The sequence below is a fragment of the Phoca vitulina genome, unplaced genomic scaffold (genome assembly GCF_004348235.1).
Source record: "Phoca vitulina isolate PV1807 unplaced genomic scaffold, GSC_HSeal_1.0 scaffold80, whole genome shotgun sequence".
NCBI lineage: Eukaryota > Metazoa > Chordata > Mammalia > Carnivora > Phocidae > Phoca > Phoca vitulina.
In genome coordinates, this window is record NW_022589783.1 from 3149692 (window position 1) to 3174912 (window position 25221).

Below are 25221 nucleotides of genomic sequence, written 5' to 3' on the forward strand. Positions count from 1 at the left end.
ATGTGTGGTATAATTTTTTTAAGGAGAAACTATATGGGACATCTAGGAGTTCAAGTGTTGCTTCTGGGGATGGGATTTGGGGTAATTTACTCTTTTTCTTGCGTTTTCTAGTTTTTTTTTGTTTTTTTCTTAAGATTTTATTTATTTATTGGAAAGAGAGAGCACGAGAGGAGGGAGGGTCAGAGGGAGAAGCAGACTCCCCGCTGAGCAGAGAGCCCGAAGTGGAACACCATCCTGGAACTCCAGGATCATGACCTGAGCCGAAGGCAGATGCTTACCCGACTGAGCCACCCAGGCGCCCGTTTTCTAGTTTTTATACATTGAATAGCTAGATGATCATTGGCGGCAACTGTGCTGTCAGTTGAATGAACCTTTCCCATAAACATCCTTTGGGTTCCCAGGTTCTGCTGCGATAAAACTCTGGCTTGTTTGTTGCGTTTAACTTAAGTATCCCCTTTCATGAGAAAAGTTAAATGTCTATAAACCCAAATGAAAGGTTTACTAAACATTTCTGATGTCTAACTTTAAGGGGTGTGTGACCAGCTGAATAGAACAAAATGAGAACAAGACTGAGAGTGTTGTATTCAATATACAGAGATGTATTTTAAAAAGACACTTGGAAATACTTTTCTAAATAATGCCTCAAGTTCCCACCAGTAGGTACAATTTAAGTATTCCCAGCTCTACTTTTGCTTTTTCAATTTCACACTTCACTTTTTTGAAGCCCCAGGTTATCTAACTTGCAAAACAGAAAATGTGAAATGTATGACCTTATTTACCAAATTAGCATCAAGCAGTCTGTTTATTCTCTGAAAGTTATCAACAAAATGACCATGCTTTGAGCTTAGTTGGGAGAAGTGAAAAATATTAATGCTCAGTGTCCTGAGGGTAGTACGTGCATCAGTTAAATACAAAGCTTCTGTTCAATGAGCAGATGCTGTTATTACCCCTAAACTGGGACATCTTCTAAGTGCTACAAAAATCAATGAGAAATATCTATTTGTGAAAAAATACAGCGGTCTCAACGTGTTATTTTTCTTCCATAACTTTGCATATGGACATCTTATAGAAATGAACCTTTTCTGAAAATCATTTTTATGAGTCTTAGCGCTAGTTTTAAAAAACGGAACTGCCAACTCTAGTCCTTTGGCAGATGGGTATTCATGACTCCAGGATGTCAGTCTTGTGACTTCCTCAGAGCAGCCACCACCCACATGAAATCAGATCTCGTCTAAAGGTTTTTATTTTTCGTCCCTGGCAAGGCAGCCGTGTTCAGTGCACTCTCCTGCTTCCTCGCGTGCCGACACCCGCCTTCCGGGGGCTGGTGCCGCGCACGGGTGCGCCATCGCGGGCCCGCGCAGTTCCCGGGCATGAAGGCTGGTACTTTACACAGCGCCGAGTTAAAGCACACACCCCAGTCCCCTAGTCCGCCTTACTGAGTCATGTAAGTCCCAGCAGGTAAGTCTGTCCTGCTAAACGCTACGAGTTCTTTTCTAACCTAGAACAGAATACCTATGCGGTATGCTTTTCGTTTTTTAAAGTTATGTGCTTAGTTTGTGTTTAATCAGAGAAGAAATGAGCTAAACAAGTTCTGTCACGCAATAAAGGGCGAGCTAATTTTGGTTCGGTCTTTACAAGGGATTTATTACACCGACACTTTCGTAACATCGAACATAAAATGTGGTAGTGATCAACATCAGATACATTGTCCGGTATTCAGAGAGAGGAGAGCGATTCTTATTCAAACAAGCACTCGTGTTTTTATTTTTCATCTCAGGAATGTGCTGGCTGCCAAGCACACAGGGAAGCGACGAGCCCGCACGCACACTACGCCCGCGAGCCGGCCGCCGCTTCCCGCCTCCCCGTCCCGCCACCCGTCCTACCTCGTCCTCCTCCGTCCCCCCTCCTGCCCCATCCTCCCCGGCCACTCAGTCCCACCATCCCGTCCTGCACCATCCTTCCTGACCGCCCCTCCTGCCCCGTCTTCCCTGGCCGCCCAGGCCTCTCCGCCCCCCCGGCCCGAGCGCCTGTCACCGCAGACCGCACCTGGGGACAGAGGCCAGCTCAGGCAGGCCTCCGAAGGGAACTCCGGAAGTTCCCGGGTCTTTAAAGGACCAACTGCACTAACACTGAATTGAGAACGCTTATCACTCAGCAGCTGACAGCAGCGGCGGGCGGCCACCTCGGTCTCGGCGTCCTCCGTCTCCAGTTCCCGGCCGCACTCCCCGGCCCACGGCGCCGGCGTCCACTGGCTCCCGGGGATCCGCGGCGCCGCCAGGTGACGTCAGGGCGAGGATACGTTAGGGCGGCGTCGCCAAGGTGACGTCAGAGGGCGCACGTCACGGCGGACCGCCGCCCGGGGCTATAGGGGGAGGGGAGCAAGGCCTCCCTCAGCAGGAGTGCGGTGCGGGTGCGACTGGGAGAAGCCCACCGGCGAGGCCTGGGGCCCTCGGCCAGCCCGTGGCGCTCTCGGTCTGGGACGCTGTCCAGCGCCCGCCCCTCAGCTGGGACCCGGCGCCCGTGACCTGGCCTCTATCGGCCGCGGGCGCTGAGGCGTTACCTCAGGTCCCTTCGGGCAGCCACCGGCGACGTGGGCTCCTTCGGAGCCCGAGGCCAGCTCGCGCCCCTCGCCTCGGCCGGTCGGCCGCAAACCCCGCCCCCTCCGCCGCGCGCCTGCGCCGCTCGAGCGGCCGCGCGTGTTGATGGGAGGGGCCTCCGCGTTCCCTTCTTTCCCGGGACCGGCCCACTCGGGCCGCACCAAGGGGGGGGCGCGTTTCTCCGCGTCCCTGGGGCCCCCCTCGCGAGGAAGCGGCGGCCACGGGCTCCGGGTCTGCGGAGTGGGCTGCGCGGTGCCCTTGCCCTCGGGGCCGCGGGCCGCGGCGCAAGCGCGGGGCGGCGCCGGCTGGCAGCCAGCTCCTCGGCGCTCCCCCTCGGCGGCCGGCGGGATGGTGCGTCCCGCAGGGCGCGCGCGGCTCCCGCGCTTGGGCCACTCGGCGCGGGCGGGGGCGCAGAGGGAGGGGGAGCGGGCCCGACTCGCAGGACCGGGCCCCGGCCGCGCCGTTGGGGAGCGGGCCCCGCGGGGCGGGGCGGGAGCCGCCGCGGAGCTCTGGCCGCCGCGACCATGTCGGACCCGGCGCTCAAAGTTCCCGAGGAGATGTTCCGAGAGGTCAAGTACTACGCGGTGGGCGACATCGACCCGCAGGTACCGCGCCGCCCCCGCTCGCCGCCCTCCGCCCTCCGCGTTTCCGGCCCGTCCCCGCTCCCGCCGCGGGCGCGCGCCTGGGCGCAAAACGTAGGGACCCCGCCGCCCGGGCCCCGCCGGCCCTGCCGGCCTGCCTGTGCGGAGGCTGGGCCACCCGGCGCAGAGCAGGCCTGGGGACGGGGGGGCGGGGGATGCGGGACCCGTGGCACCAGAGGCAGGGGACCTGGGAGAGGGGACCTGGAGCGGGGACCTGGGGGGTGGTCTGCGGGACCTTCTGGAGGGAGAGGCAGGGGACTTGGGGGCGGGGGTTCTGCGGGATCTGCTACCGGCGGGAAGCAGAGGAGAGGGAGGGGACGTGGGGGTGGTCTTTGAGACCCGCGGCCCGGAGGCTGGAGGGCAGGGGTCTTCGGGAACCACGATTAGGGGGAGCATGAGGGGAGGGACGGAGATCTGGGTCGTGCTCTACTGGGACCATCAGCGGGCAGGGCACCTGGAAGGTGAGCTCAGGGAGGGGATGACGTGGAGAGGAGGCTACTTTCTGACCAGAGAGGAGGGGAGGGCATGGGGGGGGCATACCTCGGGCCTAGCACGGATTGTCACCGGCCTCCGCCTGGTGGGGGACCGGCGTCCTGTCGCATGTGGTAAGTCCCCCAAGCCTGCCACCTCAGCCAACTGCTACTTTGCCCCTTTCTGGGGCAAATTCGGACTGGGAGCATCCTTCTTGCTGCCCACCCCGTGTGCCGGGGTTCCGAGAGCAGACAGGGTGAAGCGGATGGAGCTCAACTAGGAGCCCCAGGTCCAGGCTGCTGGGGGCTTAAGTGAACCGCCCCTGGTGTGGCCGGCCACCGGAGCTCACACGTCTGGGCTGTGCAGCCTCAGTCGTGTGCAAAGCGGTCAGTTTGCCACCCGCGAATTCCCATTCTTTGATTTTCCTAATTGGGGGGATTAAACAGTAAATGTGGAAAATACCCAGGTAGCACCATCACTGTAAACATTTAACAGGCTCACGCCAAAGGATATTGTGTTTTTTTGTAAGTTTAAATAATACTTCTGTTTAAACATCGGAGTGTTACTCTTCTGCCATGGAAGCAAATCTTAGTTGAATATCTTTTTCAGGTCAATCCTCATAGTATTCCCTTTATTAAAGTTTGTGCAGTTAAAGTTACCTGGGGTGTCTCCTTTGCTGTGAGTGCTAAGCGTGGAGGCGAGGGAAAGCAAAGCCAGGTGATCAGACCTTAGTCCTCAGGAGTGGAGACAGGTGTTTAACCAATAATCTTGGTTGGCATGGAAGGAATTATGGAAGGCTGATTGTCTTGGCCTTCTGAGGCTGGTCTGTTAGTATCTTAGTAAACTAAACTAACTCCCTTGCATGACCCCCAAGGTGGATCCTTTTTCTACCGTAACTATAGGGTAAAGAGATTGAGCCTTGAATCTAAAGATACACAGGTGTTGAACCCAGAGTGATCACGATGAGTGCCTGTAACAGTGGCAGCTTTTTCCAGTATTGATAATTTTCCTGTCTTTCACTATCCATCCTTCTCCCCCACCTCCTTCCTACACTCTTTATTTCGTTTTAGGACTTTGGCTCTTATGAGGGACTTGAACCAAATGTTACTTAAAACCTGGAACAAGTTGAATTGAAACCATATTTGCTCAACTATGAGTCAAATTTAAGTGCTTAAAAATGTCCTTGGCAAACCACTTTGATGTGAAACAGTATATTTTCTAAACGATTTAGAGCCAGAAAATTGATTCCCTGAATCTTGTAAAAATGGATTCAGAAAGTTCACGTATATTGAACATCTTGTACCTGTTAAGGCGTTGGCCTAGATGGCGGATGTAATCTGAAGATAAATGGAACCTGATACCTCTCCTTGAGGTTCCCTCATTGCTGAGGGTTGGGGAGCACACCTGAAGACATTATGGTATAGGTGGTAGGTGCGGCAAGGACAGACTTTTCTGCTGGGGTGCCTAAGAAGAGGCACCACTGAACTTTTTGAAAGTAGGTGTCTTCTCAGTGGGGTGTTGAGCTATACACAGAAGTTAAGAAGAGGGTGAGGTGATGTCCTTTTTGTGGAATGTATGTGCTGAGGAACGGAGGCGTTGATATATTTGGGATACACCAGGATGACCAGTACACCTGGTGCAGAGTGATGTGAGTTAAATCTAGTCAGATTCAGTAGTGTGGAGACTGGAAAGATGCCTGTGGTTTGGGGATCTTTCAGTCCATGAGAAATCAGTATTTCAGTAGAGTTGTAGAAAAGGCAGGCGACAGTGGGTGAAGAGTGAGCAGGAAGTGAGGAAGTGAAGACAGGTCGGTCTGTTGTTCCAAGCGATTTGTCAGCAAGAGGAAGCAGAGTAGGGGCCTGGATGTGTGTGAGTGCGTGTGAGGACCAGTGGGAACTTCATTCTTCGTGGGTGGAAGGGGAGAGATTGAAATCTCAAGACTCCTAAAAAAGGCAATATGGTTGGAAATGCAGACTGGAGGATAGATAAAAGGAGGGTGCCATATTCTGTGGGTCAAGTTGAGTGAATGTGGAAACTAAAGATGCTTGGAGGTGAAGGGAGGAAAGTGGAGGTGACCTGTGGCTACAAACCACTGTTTCTTTTTATTTAGAACAAATACTTAGCATTGGCTCCAGTTGCCATCTCTGGGTGGTCAGTAAAATACTCTGAAAAAATTTACCCAACTTGTGGGAAAATTGAGCTATGTAGGCATCAGGTCACCTTCATATGTGGTGCACACCTGGGCTCTTCAGGCTCTACCCTCACCTCCACCTGTCTCTGAAGTCTCTGGCAGGTGAGTAGCCTCCGGTTCACTTACCTCTCTGCACCTGGGGACCCCACTCTCAGAACTTTGGCCACCATTGACTCCCCATCTGGTGGGGGCCCACATCTTCCAGGTACCAGTGAAGTCTTTTCCTAGGCTTTCCACATGGCATCAGAAGGATGTGCCCTAAACTGAAGTACTTTTCTTGCTTCCCCACCGCTGCACTCATAACCTGTTTCTCCGTGAATGCTACTGTTGTGTCCCCAGCACTTTGTCTCTTGCACTCCTACCCCTTCCAGGCACCGAGTCTTGTGCATTCTCACTTCTTTCTTCCTCCTTTCCCTAGTGACAGTCCTTGGTTCAGTTACCTGCTGCTTTCCCCTGGACTACTGCCGTTGTCTCAAACTCAGTCCATTCTTTTTGCACTGACCATAATCTTTCGATAAAATCTGGTCATGCCATTTCCCTGCTTAGAACACTTGCGTCGTTCAGAAGACACTTCTGTATGAGAATAAATTGCAAACAGTTTTGCATAGCACGTGACAGTCTGACCCTGTCACCTGTCCAGTGTGTGAATGCTGCTCTCTCCCCCCGTATGTATTTTTGTCTCGCTAACTCCTTAAGTTCATCAAGATTCTGCTCATGTAGCTCCTCTTCTAGAAACTTTACCATTTGTGGTGAAACTACCTGTCCCTAAGCCTTGAAGTTTGAGCCTGGGCACCCAGTCTCAGCCCTGAAATGTTGTCTGTCAGACCTTCTGTTTTCAAGACAGAGACGCTACCTAGTACCTGGCTCACAGTCTCCATGCTTGCTGGGTCAGTGGGTCAGGATCTGCTGCTTTCCACTGTCCTCAAATGTTTGATGGCATATGATTCAGAGTGAAAGGTTATTAATTCTGTGTGGTGAACATGGTGTGTTTTTATTAGAATTTTCATTGTTTACAACAATTTGTGTAAAACAAGAATGAAATGCAGTGTTTTTCATTTTAATTTGTGTGGTTTTTTGAAGGTTATCCAGCTTCTCAAAGCTGGGAAAGCTAAGGAAGTGTCCTACAACGCACTAGCCTCACACATAATTTCGGAAGACGGGGACAATCCTGAGGTTGGAGAAGCTCGGGAAGTCTTTGATTTACCTGTAGTTAAGGTTAGTAGAAAGTCTCATTAATTTTATATACTTCATCATGTGTCTTGAGATCAATACAAAGTCTTACCGTAACTCAGAGTGTTTGCCGAAATACTGCTTTGTATGGGAAGTAGCGTGAAGCCCGTTGTGTTAAATCATGCTGTGGCCAGGTTTCTGTGCATTACAGGTAACTCTTGATGGGTCCGCTCATGCACCTGCGGTGGTGTGGCCCGGGTTCCTCTCTGCCCAGAGCTCTCTACGCCAGGGACGTGTCCTGCAAATGGGTGTGTCAGCCTACAGCGATGGGCACTGGGGATTCATGAGAAAGTGTGCTCTCTCCCAGGCCGGCAGAGTCCTGTCAGGATATGGCCCCTGGAGGGACCACTTTCTATCCCCACTGTGGCAAGTGGTCTTAATTTCCAGCTAGACACATTGGAGGGAGTCCTGCCTCCCATTTGCTGTGCTGTTTAACTGCTCTCCAACAGTGGTCACCGTGACTGTTTCTCTCACTGTCCACCCGGTGGCCATTATTGGTACTGTCTAGCTGACTCGGGGTGGTTGGTTCTAGAAAGTGGGGGGCCTCACCTCATGGGTGACTTGTTCAGAGTTTGTTGATCTACACACGGTGCTGTTCTCTTGCTGCTTGTAGTTGAGTTGACTGATGTTAAATGCATGTTTTGAAATGTAATTTTGTAGTTTTGGTCCTTCAGTTTTTTTTTTTTAATCGTAGCTGTTATATGTTTGTTTTAAAATAGTTCAGTTCCACTACCACTCTTTTCTTTATGCTATCAAATACTTTGCCTAAAAATCAGTATGAAAATCATTATGGTTTAATAACAAGAGAGGCTAGGAGTTAGGAAAGATTGCCAGTCAGTTAGACTGGGGTGCCGAGAAGCTGGCTGGCCACTGGGAAGTCTGCACCTCAGTACCCAGGTCTGAAGCTGCCTTGCAGGCTTAGGAACCTGATTTTTGAAAATAAACCTGAAAGCAGATCTGTCTCATGAGAAGGTTCTCAGAAACCAGACTCTCCAGAGATGGCATGTCAGTCAGAGTGACTACTAATTTACAGCAGTGACATGCGGTGGTCACGATCCTGCCCTAGACTCCTTGTTTCGGCATGGCCGGCTCCCTCGTGAAGCCGGAGCATCGGCAGGTTTCCTGCTCGATTAACCTGACCCCACGTGGTGAGAGAGACAGGCTTGTGACCGGCGCACTTGCCTCCCTGGGACCCTGCTTTTGTCTCTGGTTTGCTTCCATTCTTCCTTAGCTGTGGGGACGGTATCTCCGCTCCCTCAGCAGCCTGGAGCCCCTGTCTCATGACAGTGACTTCCCCTAGATTGTGCGGGTTGCTGCGTGAACCTGAAAAGGGCAGCCTTAGTAACCAGTGTTGGGGACTAAGGTCATTGTTGCCAGACCATTTAGAGCAGTGGTGCTTAGATCTCATGACGCTCCAATCCCTTTTCGCAGCAAGCGCTTTGTAATACCCCCTCTACTATCCCTTTGTTTATATGTAAGAGGATATTATGTAATTTAAAACCTATGTGTACGCATTATGTATAAATTGCCCAACCTGAAATGTAAAGGAGAAAAAAAGGAAAATAAATGTGTGTTTCAGTGTATAAATCCTTGGGCACAAGTCCGTGGAGGATGGGGTAAGGAGGTGAGCTGCTGGGACTGGTCCGATGGGAAGGGACTGCCACAGATGTGGGCTGGTCCCCCGAGCTCGAGGGTGAGGGAACCAGCTGGGGGGTAGCATTTCAGAGTGGTGACCCGTCCTTGCTAGAAGGCCAAGCTCAAAAGGCAGTCTTCTTCATTTTACGTGTTGTGTTTCTGGAAAAGTCAGGCTGTAGTAAGGCTGTGTAAAATACCTATTACCCAGCTTCTGTAATTACCACCATTGCGCCAGTCTGGCTTGATAGACCCCCATCCTGCTCTTCCCCTTTGGCTGTGCTAGCATGAAAGGAGGCCCCAGGCACCCTCATCTTTCGTCCGCTCCACAGCTCCAGGCTGCTTGTGGTTTGTGGCAGCGCCTGTTCTGTCCAGGGACTGCAGTGCCCCAGGACAGGATGATGGAACCTGTCAGAGCTGACCCAGCAGTTGGTGTGCACCCCACGATGGTGCTGCTAGACCCTCAAGTTCTTAGTCTGCGTTCAGCTGGTGGAGGCAGAGGCCCGGTTCCATAAGCACAGATCCTTGGCCTTTGACTTATTAAATTTGTCAAGTGGATTTTATTATTACTATTTTTTAATTTTTTTAAAGATTTTATTTATTTATTTGACAGAGAGAGACATAACGAGAGGGGGACCATAAGCAGGGGGAGTGGGGGGGGGAGAAGCAGGGGCCCGGGGCGGGGCTTGATCCCTGGAGCCTGGGACCATGACCTTAGCCAAAGGCAGCCGCTCAACAACTGAGCCACCCAGGCGCCCCCAGAATAATTTTTTTAATGGAAATCTTTTTCTCAGTGGCCTTAGGGCATCATTGGAAATGCTAATTATGCTGACTTAGAGTGGGCTTATTTTTATATATTGTCATTGGCCTTTGGGATAAATAACTCCTTGTTACTATGCTTTTCTAGTTCTCCATTTCTGCTTTATTATTATTGGTGTGTCCTACTGACTTGGCATTATTTTATCTAGACTCCTGTAAGTGAGGGTCTGAGGATGGGTCTGCTCTGCATGGACATTATGACTAGCCCTAAATCCTTGAATGAAGATACCTATACTTGCCTCCTCCCCCAAGTTCTCAAAGGCACACTTCCCAGGGTGTGTGCTGCATGAGAGTTGGAAGGGGTACCTTTCCAGAGTGTCAGCTTCCGTGGTCACACTCCTGTGCTCAAAGGCACCTCTCCCAGTGTCCTCAAGAAAAGTTGCACCTTCACCTGCCCAAATCCTATCACAGTGCATCACCCCTAGGCTCTGAAAATCCTCCTGCACTCTAGACGAAGGGATTAGTAAAGCAGCCTCGTGCTAAGCCATGCAGCCAAGGATCTCCACGGGGCTCTGGGTGTTCCTGTGGAGAATAAAGCTCGCCCACGGGATGATGTTGACCGTAGACGAGTCAGAGCCAGTAATGGTTCCTCACGCTGGCCAGCCCCCTTGGATTAACTGAGGTTTGCCCAGGATTATCAAAAAACGTGAAGACACATTGCTGGAATGCATGAATAGAAACATGAAGTGCTGTCTGTCATTGTGGTGCGCTTAATCCAGTTAAGTTAGTGTGCTCGGCAGAATCACCAAATCATCGTGAAATAATGATCCCAAGTACGACCAGTCTTTATTTAATTTTTTTATATATCCAGTATTCTACACCCTGTTCACAGAAGACACTCTGTTATAAACTGAGGCTAAAACATTGTTGAGGTCACCTGAAAAACGAGGGGATTTGGTTTTCTAAAGTCCTTTTAAGGTCTGCATGACTAGACTGGAAGGTCAGTGAAGATCAGGGGCCTGGACTACGAGGTGCAGGAGAGCAGAGAGCACATTTCCCTCTTTGGTGGTTCCGTTCGCAGTGCCTTGCACCGTCTCTGGTACAAAATAAATTCTTGATAAATACTTGATGAATAAATTGATGCATAAACAGTAAGCACGTATGTACATTTCAGTGGGTTGAAGTTTCTGGACTTTTCAGCTGGCTAAATGGGATATTATGTAGTTGAATGTAACTTTAAAAATTAAATGTAGAAATGTAAGATAATTTTTAAAAAATATAAATTACCCCAAAAGGTGGTAATTAAGCTAAGGTTTTATAATTAATCTGAATTTCGGAATTTGAGGTACTTTTCATGGTTTACAAATGTTCTGTCTATTGGGGTTTACTGAAAACACTCATGAATTTACACTTGGTTGGATTCAGGATTGAAGACAGGATGTTCCTGGGATGGGGAGGGGGTGGGGATGACTGTCGGGTCCCTGTCCTTACAGTTGTGAGGACAGTGTTTCTGGCTGGCCTAGACGCTCACGCTGTAGTAAGTGTGTACACCTAGAATTTAAATTTTTATAGGTAATAATTTTTAAAATATCTGGTGGTGCTTCATTCTATAATTGAGCTTTTCACCTTGGGCATTAATAACTAATCTGATATTTTTTACTACTTCAATACTCATGATCTGGGTGCTTTGTAATCTATTATAACAGAGCTTTTAATTTCTACAAGCAATGCTGATGAAAAAAATGTCATTTTGATTATAAATTGAAAATATTTTTTGATTTGAGTTCATATTTTCTTTTTCAGCCATCTTGGGTGATTTTGTCCGTACAGTGTGGAGCTCTTCTGCCGTATCCTTTTTGGGGAAGGGAGGAGGGAATCTGGGTTTAAGACTGACACGGTAACCAAGTGGATTCATTAGTTAGGACAGTTTGTGTGTGTGCATTCTCTGTCCCTCCTGTTTTCCCTTCTGTATCAGATTTGATATACTTGATCCTTGTCACCCCTGGAGGGAGGGGCACCAGCTGTGGGGGGCATCTCTGGGCTGGAGCTTGGGGCACGAGCCCTAGTTCTGGGACTGGGCTTTATGATCTCAGGCATAAGATCATGCCTGGACCTTCTCTGGACCTCAGTTTTCTTGTGTCTGGAATAGACCATTTTTTTGATGTCCAGTTAGGTGGAATATTTCTAAAATTGTAAGTCTACCTGAACCAAATCATGAGTTACTTGAAGAGTAGATAGGGGAAGAGAACAGCAGAACATTTTTAGTTTCATGTATTGTTACTTACGATTACGTTGGATTAAAGGTTTGTTTAACAGGTGTTGACACCTGCTGTGGGCTGAGTACTAAAACCAGAGGGGTCACAGAGATTTCATTGCTGCCCTCAAGGAGCGCCCTTGCTCCCTCCCATGCCCGTGTCCCTTGCCTCATTTCTTGAGTGTGGCTCTGGTGCACAGTCCTCCCCGTCTTGTGTGAGCTGTCAGGCTGCGGTTAGTGCCCTGAGCCTCACGACTTCTGTTTCCCTCTGCCAGCGTGGAGCTGCGCTGGAGAGTCCTCCACGCGTAACCTGCTTGTGGAAGTCACTTCTCGTAAGGGGACCTGGTGCCACACCATGGTGTTAAAATTGCAGCCTCCGGCAGAGATGATGTCCTTCCTCTGTTTTGTTTTGCCCCTGTGCCAGGCAGTTCCTGTGAATGCATTTTTACTTATTGAACTGATGGAGATGGAGGGAATCTTTTTATATTAAATATTTATAGGTGGCCTCACATAAACAGAAAACATCCCTTTGTAAGCAGTTCTTGGAGGATGTGCAGAACTTAGCATCTCCAACTCAAAAGTTCTAAGATTCCTCATAATTTGAAGAGTTAAAGGAAATCCGTTCCTGTTTTGTTTTAGTTTTTGTTCTTTTGGTTTCTTGGGAGTTGTAGTCTTTATAAGCCCAGGGTGGAAAAAGCCTGGGAGAGAGAGGGGTAGTTTTGAAGATGAGAGGTTAGTTCTTCCTGCTCTGGATCATTTATTCTCCGTACAAGATGCCTTAAGAAGCTGTCACTCCCCTGGCGTTCATACTCGCCTGTTCCAGAGCAGCTTGAAGGGACATAAAGGGAAGCCTGCAGACTGTTGGACAACACTAGATTTGCCTTTGTTCATGTTTCCCCAAGTCTTTGGAAGTAGAAAGTCCTTGAGGTAAAGGTAGGAGGATGGAAACTGATCATGGATAGCGGGCCTGAGGGCATGATGATGGGTCTGCAGAGCGTATTGCAGTCAGACAGGCTCCGGTCTTTCTAAGGTTTCTCAGCAGGGCTGTGTAAGAGACTTCCAGATGGCAGTGGAATTTTCAGTCTGATCTGTTTTTCTTAATTCACTTATCTCAGTGGGTATACTCTTCTCCTGTAGGGAGAACAAAGTCATACTTTAACCCATTTTGAATTGTAGACACTCCAAATTCTTCAAAAAGTCATTGTGTTTGAGTAGAGTGCAGGCACCTAGAGGTCATTTCTGCTTGCGTAGACACATGTGCCCGGTGTCTGGCCCACAGTAAGCTCTCTCGAGGGAATTTTATCTTGAATGAATTTTAAAAATCAGAAAACTGAAGCTCAGAGTTGGTCTTGCCCACATTCATAAAGTTAGTGGTAATAAGACTAGAACTCAGGTTCTTTTATGGAAGATTCTCTGCCAAACCACATAAGTTCCATTAATGTTTCCTTCTAAAATAAACCCGAGACTTTTCATCTGCTTTTAAAATAATGGCTGTGCCATATGTGTGTGTAAATATGTATCCGTGTGTGTTTGTGTGTGTGTGTGTGTGTGTAGTGAGCTAGCTCTCAGAGGTCAGAGGTTTTCCCCGTGAGTGTGCTGTGCCCGGGTTATTGAAACGACGTCCTTGGAGATGCTGGATCAGAAAGTGTGCTTCACACACCTCCCCGTTCTTTCTGTGCTGTCCACTGCCCCTTCCTCCTCCAGTCTGCCCCGTCTCACTCTGGTCAGCCTGCCTCTTTCCTGCGTGGTTCCAGTGGGAGGGAGAGGGTGGGTCACGTCCACATGGGCAAAGAGGATGTCTTAGTGAAATGCAGGTTGCACTAATCTCATTTAATTGGAATCTTAATAACTTTCAAACAGAGTAAATGGTTTTTCTCCAGAGTCATGTCAGATTTTTTTTGGAATCACTGCCTGCCTCTCCCAGGTAAGCATGGTTATAAGCTGTCTGGTGGTGTTCACACGTAACGTTCTGCACTTTTAGAACATTGGGTTTATGACCTGTTGGTAAACCAGTTTTAAAGAAGCTCTTTACTAAACTGCATATTTGGTGTGACCTTATGACACATTTATGATTATTTAAATATTCATGCTTAGTCTTAAGATACAAAGTTTTAACGGGTGAAAATGGTCTTTCTAATCTAAAGGGTTACAAAGATACAGAATTTGAATATGAAAAACTAGTAAAAATGAAATTAAGATGACAAGAAAAATTCAGTCATAAAGGCAAAGAATTATTTTAATAAAGGGCTCATTTAGATCAATAAGAAAAATAAAACCTCAGTAGATAAGGCAGAGAAATGAACTCACAACTTTCTATAAAGAGGAATTACAAAACAAGTGTGACAGAACATTTGACACACTTTATTATCCAAGATGTGAACGTTTTCACAGCGCTGAGATGAGCCTTTCCACTCGAGCTGGTGACCGAGCGTCCAGCACCGGCGCCCCCCGCAGACATGCTCCCCTCCCTGCCGGCGCGAGCGCAGGTCCGTGCGGCTGTTGTCTACAAAAGTTGCTGAATCAAGGGCCCTAAGATACTCCTTTTCTTTTCCGCTGCAGTTCTCTTATGTTTAGAAATTTATCCCGAACTGGTAGAAATAAGGGTAGACTGATGGATACAGGTGTTTAGCAGAGCATTATGTAGACTAGGGTAAAATTGGAAAAAAAAGATCAGATCCTCCTGTGTTTGGAAACAGTTCAGAAACCTCTTCTGTGCACTTACATGATAGCCTAACTACGGAGCCAGGTTTGAATTCTGCTCTTTGAAAATATGGAAAGAGATGGGAAAGGCTTTCAGTGGGGAAGGAGGCAGGTCATTAACAGCGTGTGCAGTGTTAGGAGTAACCAAGTAAAATATAGGAGAAAGAGCCGAAAGGGGGGACCAAAATGTCAGCAGTGGGGAATTCTAAGTAGTGGGAAAGTGAACAGTCAGTATTTTTAAATTGTATTTGTCCCCTGCACCGCCAGCTGGTAAACCCTCAGACTATAAAAAACCATTATAACAAATCCAGCGGGTGTTGCTGGAACTCAGCTGGAAGTTGCACAGGGCGGTGTGCTGAGCGTGAGGACGGGGAGGGGCGTTGCCGGTGCTGCTTCGCGGACCCGCTCCCACGGCGACCCTGGCGGGGAGCAGCGGGGCCCCTCCCTGTGGCAGCCTTGAGGAGAGGGCGTGGGGGGGCGTTGGGTGAGCTGGGAGTCCTGTCCCTGTGACGGGGGGTCATGGAGCCAGGTGACGCGCTCTCCCAGTGGCCGCCTCGTCTCCCCTCCACCCCTCCACCCTTCCCTGACCACACAGCAGGCAGGCTCAGAGAGGGCTACTTTGTTTGTATCTCTTGTGGATTCCTGAAGTTCTTTAAAATTATAAAATTCTTTTTGTTTTTGTTTCATTCATTTAATAGGGACCCTTGAAATCTTAGCTTTTTTTTGTCTTTTAAGAACAGGAATTCTGTTGATACTTGTATTTTTCACTGTTTTTCACATCTGTGCTGTAAATGTATATAATGATAATGATCTTTGAAGTGGGCCAAAATGGAAACCTTTTAATGACAGGTTCTGTGGCTCTGTATGACTTTTATTCCCTTATACGTCTCTGTATGTTCCAAACGTACAATAAATATCAGAAAAGTTTTAAAAATGAGGACATTATTATTATTCCTTAATGTATAAACACATGTTGGCTAAAATGTGAGTTTTGCATTTAATTATATTTTCATTTATTGGATTTGTGGGTTCAGAGATATGGAGCCCACTATCCAGAGGGTTCAGGTTGAATGAGAGAGGAAGAAGCTGGGGTAGGGAGTCCCGAGGTATTTTCAGGGACTGAGGTGACAGTGACACGGTATTTGCAGACCTGACTTGGGGAAATAAGAAAATCAAAAATATGTGAGTATAAGATGATTTCAGGGTTTTAAATTTGGTAATCAGACGTCCTTAAATATTAACTGAATTTAGCATTAGAGAACATTTTCAGTCTTAGAAAAAACCAATAGTTACATTTAACAAAGGTTGTAATAAATGTACCAGATTATTATTTGTAAATGCTCGAGTCTCTGCCATCATTATTATAATGTCAGGCTTATGGTACACACACCACCTGCTGTGTGCTGTGGTAAATCCCGTGGCCCCGATGTCAGTGTGTGAGTTCACAAGAACAGGCCCGAGTGTGGACGGCAGAGTCAGGGAAGCCTGTGGGGAGGGGAGAGGTCAGACCTGAGGGGCCTGAAAGAGTGGGCAGAATTAGAGCAAAAATGGGGAAGGCGGGGTGTGTTTGTGGTAGAGCCACATGGAAGGAGAGAGGAGGAGGGCGCCGGGGAACAAAGCATGTTCTCGAGATGCAGGGGGGTGGATGGTGGGGAACACGGGACCTGAAACCAGGTGTTGGAGTTTGAGCTCCCTAAAGTAGCCGGTAGGATGCTTCTTTCCTTTTTTCTTATATATTTAATTTTGCATTACACAATTTACATTAGGACATTTAGAAAACACAGGAAAGCAAACAAATTTAAAATCCTTGCAGTCCCATAGGTGCAACCCGTCTGGGAGCAGTAGCAGGACACAGGGGCGGGGCAGGGATGGGAGTTAGGGCCGGAGGGAAAGGCGTGGTCTTGGACTCGAGGCAGAGGTTTGGATTTGGGATGGCGCTGTGCACGCAAGGCCCAGACAGGAAGCAGCAGGACTTGGTGACTTGGGCACACTTGGGACGAAGGAGAAGGCAGCGCCCACGGTACTTCTCTGCACCAAGTCCTGCAGGAGCTGCCTCCACGGTAGTGAATCATGAGTCCTGGGCGATGTCCTCCATCAGACCAGGAGCCTGGGGGCAATGCTATCTAGCATCACTCCTGGAGATGGGAAACGGGAGCCTGGCTTCTCAGGGAAGATGGTGAAGTCGGTTTGAAACACGTTGAGTTTGGGGTGTTGATCAGCTACCCAGATGGGGGGCCGTGGAGATGCGGCATGAAGGGCAGAGAATTAGCTTCTTGCAGAAGAAGGTAGAAAGGCACATAACCAGGAAGAGAGTCTTGGGTTGCGTGCAGTGAAGATTTGGGAAGAAGAGAGACTTGAGCATAAATAGAAGTGGTGCTGGAGGAGTAGGGTATTGTTTTTAGAAACCAAGGATGAAATCAGATGCAACTAGTTTTTATTGCTGGAAAGGAGCAGCACCCCAGGTAAAGGTCTGGAGCACTACTTTGTGGCAGGTAGTTGTGCATAGCTTCGTGTGTCCCCTCAGTCCTGCCTGTGACCCGGGAGAGGAGGAGGGCAAGGGTGCTGGACAGGGACACAGGACTGCCGACTGGCCTGGGGGCCATCATGCTGCCTTAGGGGTCCATGTGGATCTCAGGTTCTGGGCTGAGCAGACGCAGATGTAGTCAGCAGAGGGGTGGGGAGGGGGAGAATGGAGAGCCCGTGGAAAAGGTACCAACTAGGTGGTAGAGAGCACAGGCAGAGGTGAGCAGGCGTCCCTCGGTCGTGTGGTCTGGGAAGTGGCCCAGCCTGTGGTTTTATCTGGGTGCGAAACTCACTGTGGGCAATGGCTGGGTCCATGGGGGACAGAAAAGTTAATTTAGAAGGACCTTTGACAGTGTCTTTATATCCTTTTAGCAAATTCATTAGGTAATAAAAACTGGAATCCAGAATCAGAATGGTCTTTATGGATCACTTAGTACACCGTTCATCACTGAGGATGATGAACTGGAATCCCGAATGTGTCATGGGATCACATAATAAAAAGCTGTGCTTTTGAGTTCATGAAGATTGATCAGATAAGGATGGACAAGATTTTACTTGATAGTTTTTCATGTGCCCAAACCCTGGTTAAGAAAAGTGCACTGGGGACACTAATATTTTGTGGTTGCTAAAAAGTATTAATGTCAGTTTTAAGATGTGTTAACAGACAACATGCACAGTGTGCGTGCAGCTGAGGGACTTTGGTGTGACAGATACCTAATGAGCACTTCCTTCGTGACAGGAGCAATGCCCAGGGGTACAAATCAATTTAGATAGGCTGTCTTCCCCTCAGTAAACGTACATTCTAGAAGGGGAGACAGACCCATGAATAAAGTGCACGTTGTAGTGCACACAGAGGTAAAGGAGGGTGTGAGCAGGGAGCCATCGGATGGTTGATCTGCACCAGGTGGAGGCTCTTTGGGTGTCTGCACCTCTTCCTGAACACTGGAGCACTTGCATGTGCACACATGCGCACGCCAGGCAGGACCCCGCCCTGACGAGAGGACTGTTTGCTCGGTGGCTCTCAGTGACCTGTCTTTTCCCCGTCAGGGTGTTGATACAAGCTGGAGCTCTTTGTTGGAGTCTTCCAGAGCTCTCCCAGGGAGAGGTAGGGAAGGGAGCTTGTGCCGGCGGGAGCTGAGCAGCACAGACACCATCCGCCTTCCCCTGACCCGGTATCGATGCAGGCGGGGGCCCCGTGGTAACACGCTGGGTGGGTTTCTGGGGATAGGTCAGGAGTCTGATGGAGAGCCTGGCCAGGTCGTAATTTAAATCTTGAAGACTAAAAGGAAAAGCCCTTTCCATTCTGTATCTCAATCGACAAGTATTTCTTGACTGCCTACCCATGTGCCTTGCACTGTGCTAGGTACTGTGAGCGAGACCCCCATCTTTAATCAGGACGGCTGTAGTTTCTAATCAGGGTGGGACAAGGACATACTCGGGGGGTGGCTAGAACCAAGGAGTGTCCTACTTGTGTGAGACCTCCCGAGAAGGGCGGCTGTTCCTGATCACTGTGAAGGAAGCTCTTAGTCAGTGCGGGCCGTGGCTGAGATGACCGTCCTCTGCTCCATGTTCTTTGAGGAGAGCGGAGTGGGGACAGTCAGCCTGCAGGTCACTGGAGCGTGACCGGCCCGTAGATGCCTGTGTAGCTTGCTGCGGGAGTCCAGGGGCAATGGTCGGGGAGCGGGAGTCGAGGGTGGGTAAGGCGTGGAGCCAGAGCGCCCCGCACACATGGTGTGGTTGAGACACAGACGTGGGCGCGGCACCGGGGGGTCGGCAGCCACACGGTCAGGATGGTCTGACCTGCCACTGAAGCAGTTGGGTTGGGTCTTCAGGTCTCGAGGTCACATCCAGGCTTTGTTAGCCAAGATGACGAGATGGGTAGTTTATGAAGATTGTTTTCTTTAAAAGAAAAAAAAAAGGAAGACACTTTTCCCCAGTTATAAAATTAACGCTCTTGAAAATTTGGAAAATACAGAAAAGTATAAAAATGAAAACAGAAATGTCCCCATAATTCCATCACCACTACGTAACTATTAACATTTTGGTGTGGAAAGAGCATTCTTAGTTATTAATTATGCGGACACAGATTCATTAAATGAGCTGGTGTGGATGTTTGAAGCCATTTAACCCAGACGCGCATCGAGGAAGAATCTGGTTCATGGAAGTTCTCTGAGTTGCCAGGAGCTACTTCTGGAGACCGTGTATCCATTCTGGGTCTCCCTCTCTCCCAACCGATGTTCTTTCCGCAGCAATACACTTCTCCCTGTTGAGCCCCAGGCCTGTGACGCAGGCCGAGGAGGGCCGCGGACTAGGCTCGCTGCGGTCAGTTCACCTGGGGCTGCCCGTAACTGGCTAGTAGCCCCGGCGCTCCAAAGAAGGCACATCGCGGTTATGTTTCTTTAATTTCGTTTTTAATAAAGATGATGTAATGATTCATTGGAGTAGTCTGTATTATCATGTAATTAAATCTCACCTCTCCAAACGCTGCAGGAGATAAATGTTTTCGTGAAAGCCTCTAGTAAAAATAAAATTTTCTGATCCAGTCTCTGAAATGTGACAGTGACTAACTAAAAGAGATATAAAATAGTGATTTTTGAAGGTGATTTTATAAAATTAATGTGTTCTTACTAGTAGTCACAGTAGTGTGGAATGCAAAATAATTTCTAGAAACATTTGTAAACTGGATGAAAGTGGATGTAAAACGTTAAGAGTTCTGGTGAGCTGAATAATGGCAGGTTTTAAAACATGCTGTTTATAATACTTTACAGAATTAACATGAGACAGTGTTCAGAATTCTTAACAACCATAACCCTCAATTTATAATAAATTACCCAGGAAAAAAATTTACTTCGTTAAATGATTACCTTAGAATTAATTAACACACCTTTACCTTTCTTGTTTCCTTTGTCTTTTAGATCTAAAACTTTATTTTTTAGAAATTATTTTTGGTAGTAACTGCCCTTAGAGAAGGATAGAACAGTGGGAAAATGCAGATAGGCCTGGGTTTAGACAGACCTGGGTTTTAAAAGCCAGCTTTTCTGATGATTAGCTGTAATTTTTGTAAGTTTGTTTCCTGGTCTATACAATGGGTCTAATGATTCCGACTTCACATGGTGGTCATCAGGATTAGGAATGTTTACAAAGCCCTTGGCACAGTTCCTGGCACATAGTAGGCAGGCAATAAACGGGAGCTGTTTCTGTTCCCGTGAAAGCCTCTTTTCCAACATGAGCCACTTGATCTGGAGTCGACTTCATCACTTACGCAAGCATAACAATTATTCCTTTTATGCTTGCCTTATTTCCTTTTATGTGTTAAGTAATTACGTTTTTCCCTGAGCTTACAAAGAACTATTTTTATCTTTTTATTTTATTTATTTCATAATTAGTATTTATCTATTAATGACTAAGGAGTTCCTTAATGATTTTGATACTGCTATTTAAACATTTTAAAACATGACAGTTGTAAGATGGAATGATGTACTAGTTCCTTCTTTTTTTCCCTATCCGTTGTTGAAATAATCCTCCATTTTTTTGGAGTGTGGATGTAAGTTTTTTTATTCATTTGGTGACGAAGCAAAAAAAAAGATGTCTATAAAACTATCATGATAGGAATGAAAGTTTTTGTTATGCTAAGCAAATAGCGAAAAGCTCATCTATTTTCCCCACTAATACCCTTAAGTTTATTTCATTTAAGTAGATCGAGCAGAATCGTTACGATGTTAGAGTGTATTTTAATGATAGCCCTGCGTGGATTGAAATGTGTGTGTACCCCTCTGTCAGGTGTCGTCTGACGACAGGAGTACCCTGTGGGCTCTGCTCACCTTCTACGGGGGCGCGTGTCGGCTACAGCTGGACGGGACGTGCACGCATCTGGTCGTTCCAGAGCCGAAGGGGGTAAGCGCTTCACGTTCTCTTCCTTGTCCGTATTTCCAGCAGTCACGTGTTGTTGTTGCGTTTCTCTTAAATTAATGATTAGATTCCATGTACAAAAGCTGGTTCTCTCAGTTTGTATTCTTTAGACCCGGCTTCGTTCCACAGAGGATGTGCGAGGGTTATCAATCCAATGCTGAGCCAGATGTCACCTCTAAATACAGAGAAACGTGGGTTTATTTCATGGAGAAAATGGGAAAGTTTTTTGAATCCCTTGAGTTTCCTTTCAAATCCAGTCAACCTTCAGTTCATTTTTATTTGTGAAAATATGTAATTTTAGTCTTCGTGCTTCACAGTGTTTAAAAAGGCCTCGCACTGAGGATAACTTTGTAAACGTGTATTTGGTGACGTTTTCAAGTCTGTTTCCTTTTTAATAATCTAGAATATATAAAAACACATTTATCTTGATAATACAGGGTTCCTGTGTCTCACCCCTGGTGAGGTCACAGACTTTTGGTTCTCCAAGTGGGCCCCGGGTCAGCCTCATCAGCCCGTCCTGTGGATTTGTTAGAAATGCAGACTGCGCGCCTGCCCGAGGGCGCGTGGGGAGCCCAGTCACCTGTGTCAGGCCCTCCCGGTGATTCTGATGCACACGAGAGTTTGAGAACCACCGCTCTCTGGAAGCCAAACTCTGGTCCTCCCATGAACAGTTATTTATAACTTTGAGAGGCAAGACCAGTGTATTTATGCCGAGTCAACCTTCCACATATTGGTATCCCCTCCATTTTTCCTTATTTCAATCTAAATCAGCGCTGTCCTCCTGTTTTCCACGCGGGTGAGCTGCCGTGGGAGGAGCGAGGTGTGTGCAGTACGAGGCCAGGGCGCCGCCACCCGGTGCGCGGCTCGGGGCTGATACACTCCTGCCCTGCCGGGCAGACCCCTTTCACGGGCTTTGAGGCTGAGCAGGGCCGATCCACAGGCGTGTGCCATGCACCACCCTGGTTTCCTGACAGCAAATTTTGAGCCAGTGGGTGTGGTTAACGTAGTAAGCCACACAAACCAAGAAGACTTGTCTTCTGTGAAAATTTAAGATTTGAATCTTAAAATCTATTTGAGTAAAAAATTAGATTTTGCATAACAGTTTAAGAAACATAGTATGCTTTGGTTATACTATTTTATATTAAATTTTATAATTTATGGCTAAAAGTAAATCATTTGATTTTAGGTGGTAGTTTGAAAGGAAACAAAGTCTTTATAGCTTTTGTAGGGATGAGCAATACTTCTGAAGAGCCAGATGATAATTTAAGAGGCAGTATATGAGTGGGGTGGGTTTATCAAACAGACCAGCTGATTGCACACAAAAATCAATGGCATCTCTTTAAATCTTTTCTTTTTTTTAATGAACAAAGAAATGTTTAAATGTCATAGCGAAACTACCTTTCATACTCTTGAATTTTTAAAAATGCTCAGTTAAGTGGAGAAGAACGGAAGTATTTAGTAAAATCCACAGGACAAAGTATGCTCATTCGATCCTGGCCGCTGCAGGCTTCTGCGTGTAAGCGCACCCGCCGGGGTGGCACCGCGCCGGCCCCCGCCCCCACCGACCCCAGCAGCCTCACTGCTGGCGCCTGGGTCCGCGACATTGAATAACTTGTAACCTTGAGGATTCAAGAATTAGAATGACGTAGCTGGTAAATTAGCCCTGGCAAAGGCATTCGACATTGCTTTATTCTTGGGTCGCCTTGGTTTAAGCAGTAACTGTCCTTCGCTGACAAAAACTACTCATTGGTGAGAAGGGAGAGAAAAACCCGAGTGAAATATACCGTGTTTGACTTGAGTGTTGTGCGTGGGTTTGTATAGGAAGCAGGCAGGTCATTCCTGACATGCTCAGGGCCCGCACTCTGTGCAGACGAAGAACCCAGGGCTACCGACGTGGATCCCAGCGCTAAGCCAGACGTTTCTCGCTGATGTCCAGTATGCTCAGCAACTGCACTTCATGGCAGTGGTTTTATTTTTGCTACTTGTTAACAGAATTTAAAAAATTTATTTCCTATTACTTCAACAAACATCTTTCTACCTTGGAAAATGGAATATATAAACTGTTATTAGGTCATCTTGTATATTTGTATTATGTAGTTTATAAATGCTTTGGTATATATCCGGACTTGATGTTCTCCTGAGACAGCTCTGGCTCTTTTGGGACAGGTAGTCAAGAAATTAAGTGTCTAGTCTGCTATAAAGACTTAGTCATCTCTATTTATTGTGGGAGGGTTGATTTAACATTTCATACTTAAATATTTCAGAATGATTTTTAGAATAAAGAATACCAAGTTTTTTTATTTTTGTTAATGTTTATGTTAATTCCCATTGGCACACAGTGCTGTGTTAGTTTCAGGTACACGGTACCGTGATCACTTGCCCACGTTGCCCGGCGCAGGTGAGCACGTGGCCGTCTTCATGGGCATCTGCACACGAGTGTACAAACGCTTCTATCTTAATGAAAGATGTTACGGTTGATACATGCCGTAGTTTTATTGAGTTAAGCATTTAGCTGTCCCCACATGCTTCAACACATATGTTTAAAATAAGTTTAAGATACACTTGTATCTTTTTTTTTTAAAAGATTTTATTTATTTGTCAGAGAGAGAGAGACAGAGAGCAAGCACAAGCAGGGGGAGCGGCAGGCAGAGGGAGAAGCAGGCTTCCCAATGAGCAGGGAGCCCGATGCGGGGCTCAATCCCAGGACCCTGGGATCATGACCTGAGCTGAAGGCAGACGCTTCACCGACTGAGCCACCCAGGTGTCCCAAGATACACTTGTATCTTAATAAGAAAACCTGTCACTTCAGTCATGGTGTAAACACAGTGCAGTTTCACGGAGTTAAACGTGCGGGGTGGGGGGTGGGGGCGAATCGACACAGTCCTATGGAGTCGACACAGTCCTATGGAGTTGGTGGCCTGGCCCGTTTGGAGGGGGATGTAGTTACAGATAATGAAGCCTTAAAGTACTTTGCATCCTTTCATTCGAGAACCTGGGAATTCACCTTACACAAACAGTTGAGATTTAACTGCAGTTTTTCATAGCAGCAAAACACTATGAAGAGTAGAAACAGCTGGAGTAACTAGATGGCGCTGGAGGTGACCGAGCAGTAGCCCGCGACACCGGGGGCTGCCTGAGCACACAGCTGGGCAGCACAGCGGCGGGCTCGGGGTGACACGTGCAAGCCGTGGTGTGAGATGGCCTGATAGCGAGCGTGGAGGCCCTGAGGGTGGAGGTTTACCAGTTAGAGGTGCGTGAACAGTGTCATGGAGGAGCCAGGCCAAGCAGGAGTGCAGAAGGTTACTGGAGCTGAGCGACGGGTGCAGGGATTTATCATGGCTGTCTCCACTCTCAGCTTTGTTCGAAAACGTACATTAAGAAGTTAAAAACCAAGTGCCAATGTGGAAGTGCACATATGGACGTGGGAGGTTGTTCGTAAGACATTCAGTGAAAACACATCATAAAGTATCTACGCTGCGACAGAAGGGTGCCTCTCTCAGTGTGTATATATACGTATATATTCATAACAAAAATAATCACAGTGGTGATCGCTCATCGTAGGGTCGTGATTATATGTTTTCTTTTTGCTTCACTTGTTATTTGTGTGCTCTCCCATGACCAAGTGTTCCTTGTGTTTTAAAAAGGTTTAAAGTAGAATATCCTCAGCAGTAACAGTGAAATCCCGTAGATGTGGGTGGTCTCCTTCCTTCCTGGGAGGCCGATCCCAGCCGCGCGGTGCTGCTGTCGGCCTCGCCACACTGAGAGCGGCCGTCTGTCCGGCACCTGCACCTCCGGGGCAGCCCTGTGACTGTCACCCTTGCCCTGACTGTAAGCAGCAAGTGCCACCTTCAGTCCCCTCGACAGGAAACGGATTTTAGTGTAGGGCCCTAATGACGTGTTTGCCAGAGAACTGCTGTTATCCTGGGCTGTGGGAGCAGGGCCGTGAGATTCTGTTAGTAAAGCGAGCCACGGTTACCAACTCATGGATTTTAGAGCTCCTGCATCCTATTACCCTTGCTTCCTATTTCCCATTTATTTCTTTCTTCCTTTGGGATTTGTTCCGTTCTACACCCTTACTTGCAGGAGAGAGAGCCCCTGCCTGTGACCCCCTTTTCCCGGGGCTGGACGCTTTGCTCAGCGACACCCCCACCAGGCCTCACTGTGCAGTGCGGCTTTCCCCGAGCCATGCGGCTCACCTAGTGGAGCCCTTCTCTAGTCTTATTCCCACATCACTCAGCCGTGGCTTCACATCATACTCTCGCTGGCCTTTGCTTTCTCTCCAAAGCTAAGTCGTAAACCTCATTAGGTCAGAGA

General features: G+C 47.9%; 1 protein-coding gene across 2 annotated transcripts in view; it reads left to right on the plus strand.

Annotated features, from left to right (window-relative positions):
* Positions 1 to 3035: 3035 nt before the first annotated feature.
* PAXIP1 (PAX interacting protein 1) overlaps positions 3036 to 25221 on the plus strand; it is a 50703-nt gene continuing 28517 nt past the window's right edge. For both annotated transcript variants that reach the window (XM_032394297.1, XM_032394295.1), the window contains exons 1-5: positions 3036 to 3202; positions 6981 to 7115; positions 11325 to 11368; positions 13636 to 13699; positions 20779 to 20892. In XM_032394297.1, the coding sequence (XP_032250188.1) occupies positions 3122 to 3202; positions 6981 to 7115; positions 11325 to 11368; positions 13636 to 13699; positions 20779 to 20892 (438 nt within the window). In that variant the 5' untranslated portion in view covers positions 3036 to 3121. The remainder of the gene's footprint in view (positions 3203 to 6980; positions 7116 to 11324; positions 11369 to 13635; positions 13700 to 20778; positions 20893 to 25221) is intronic.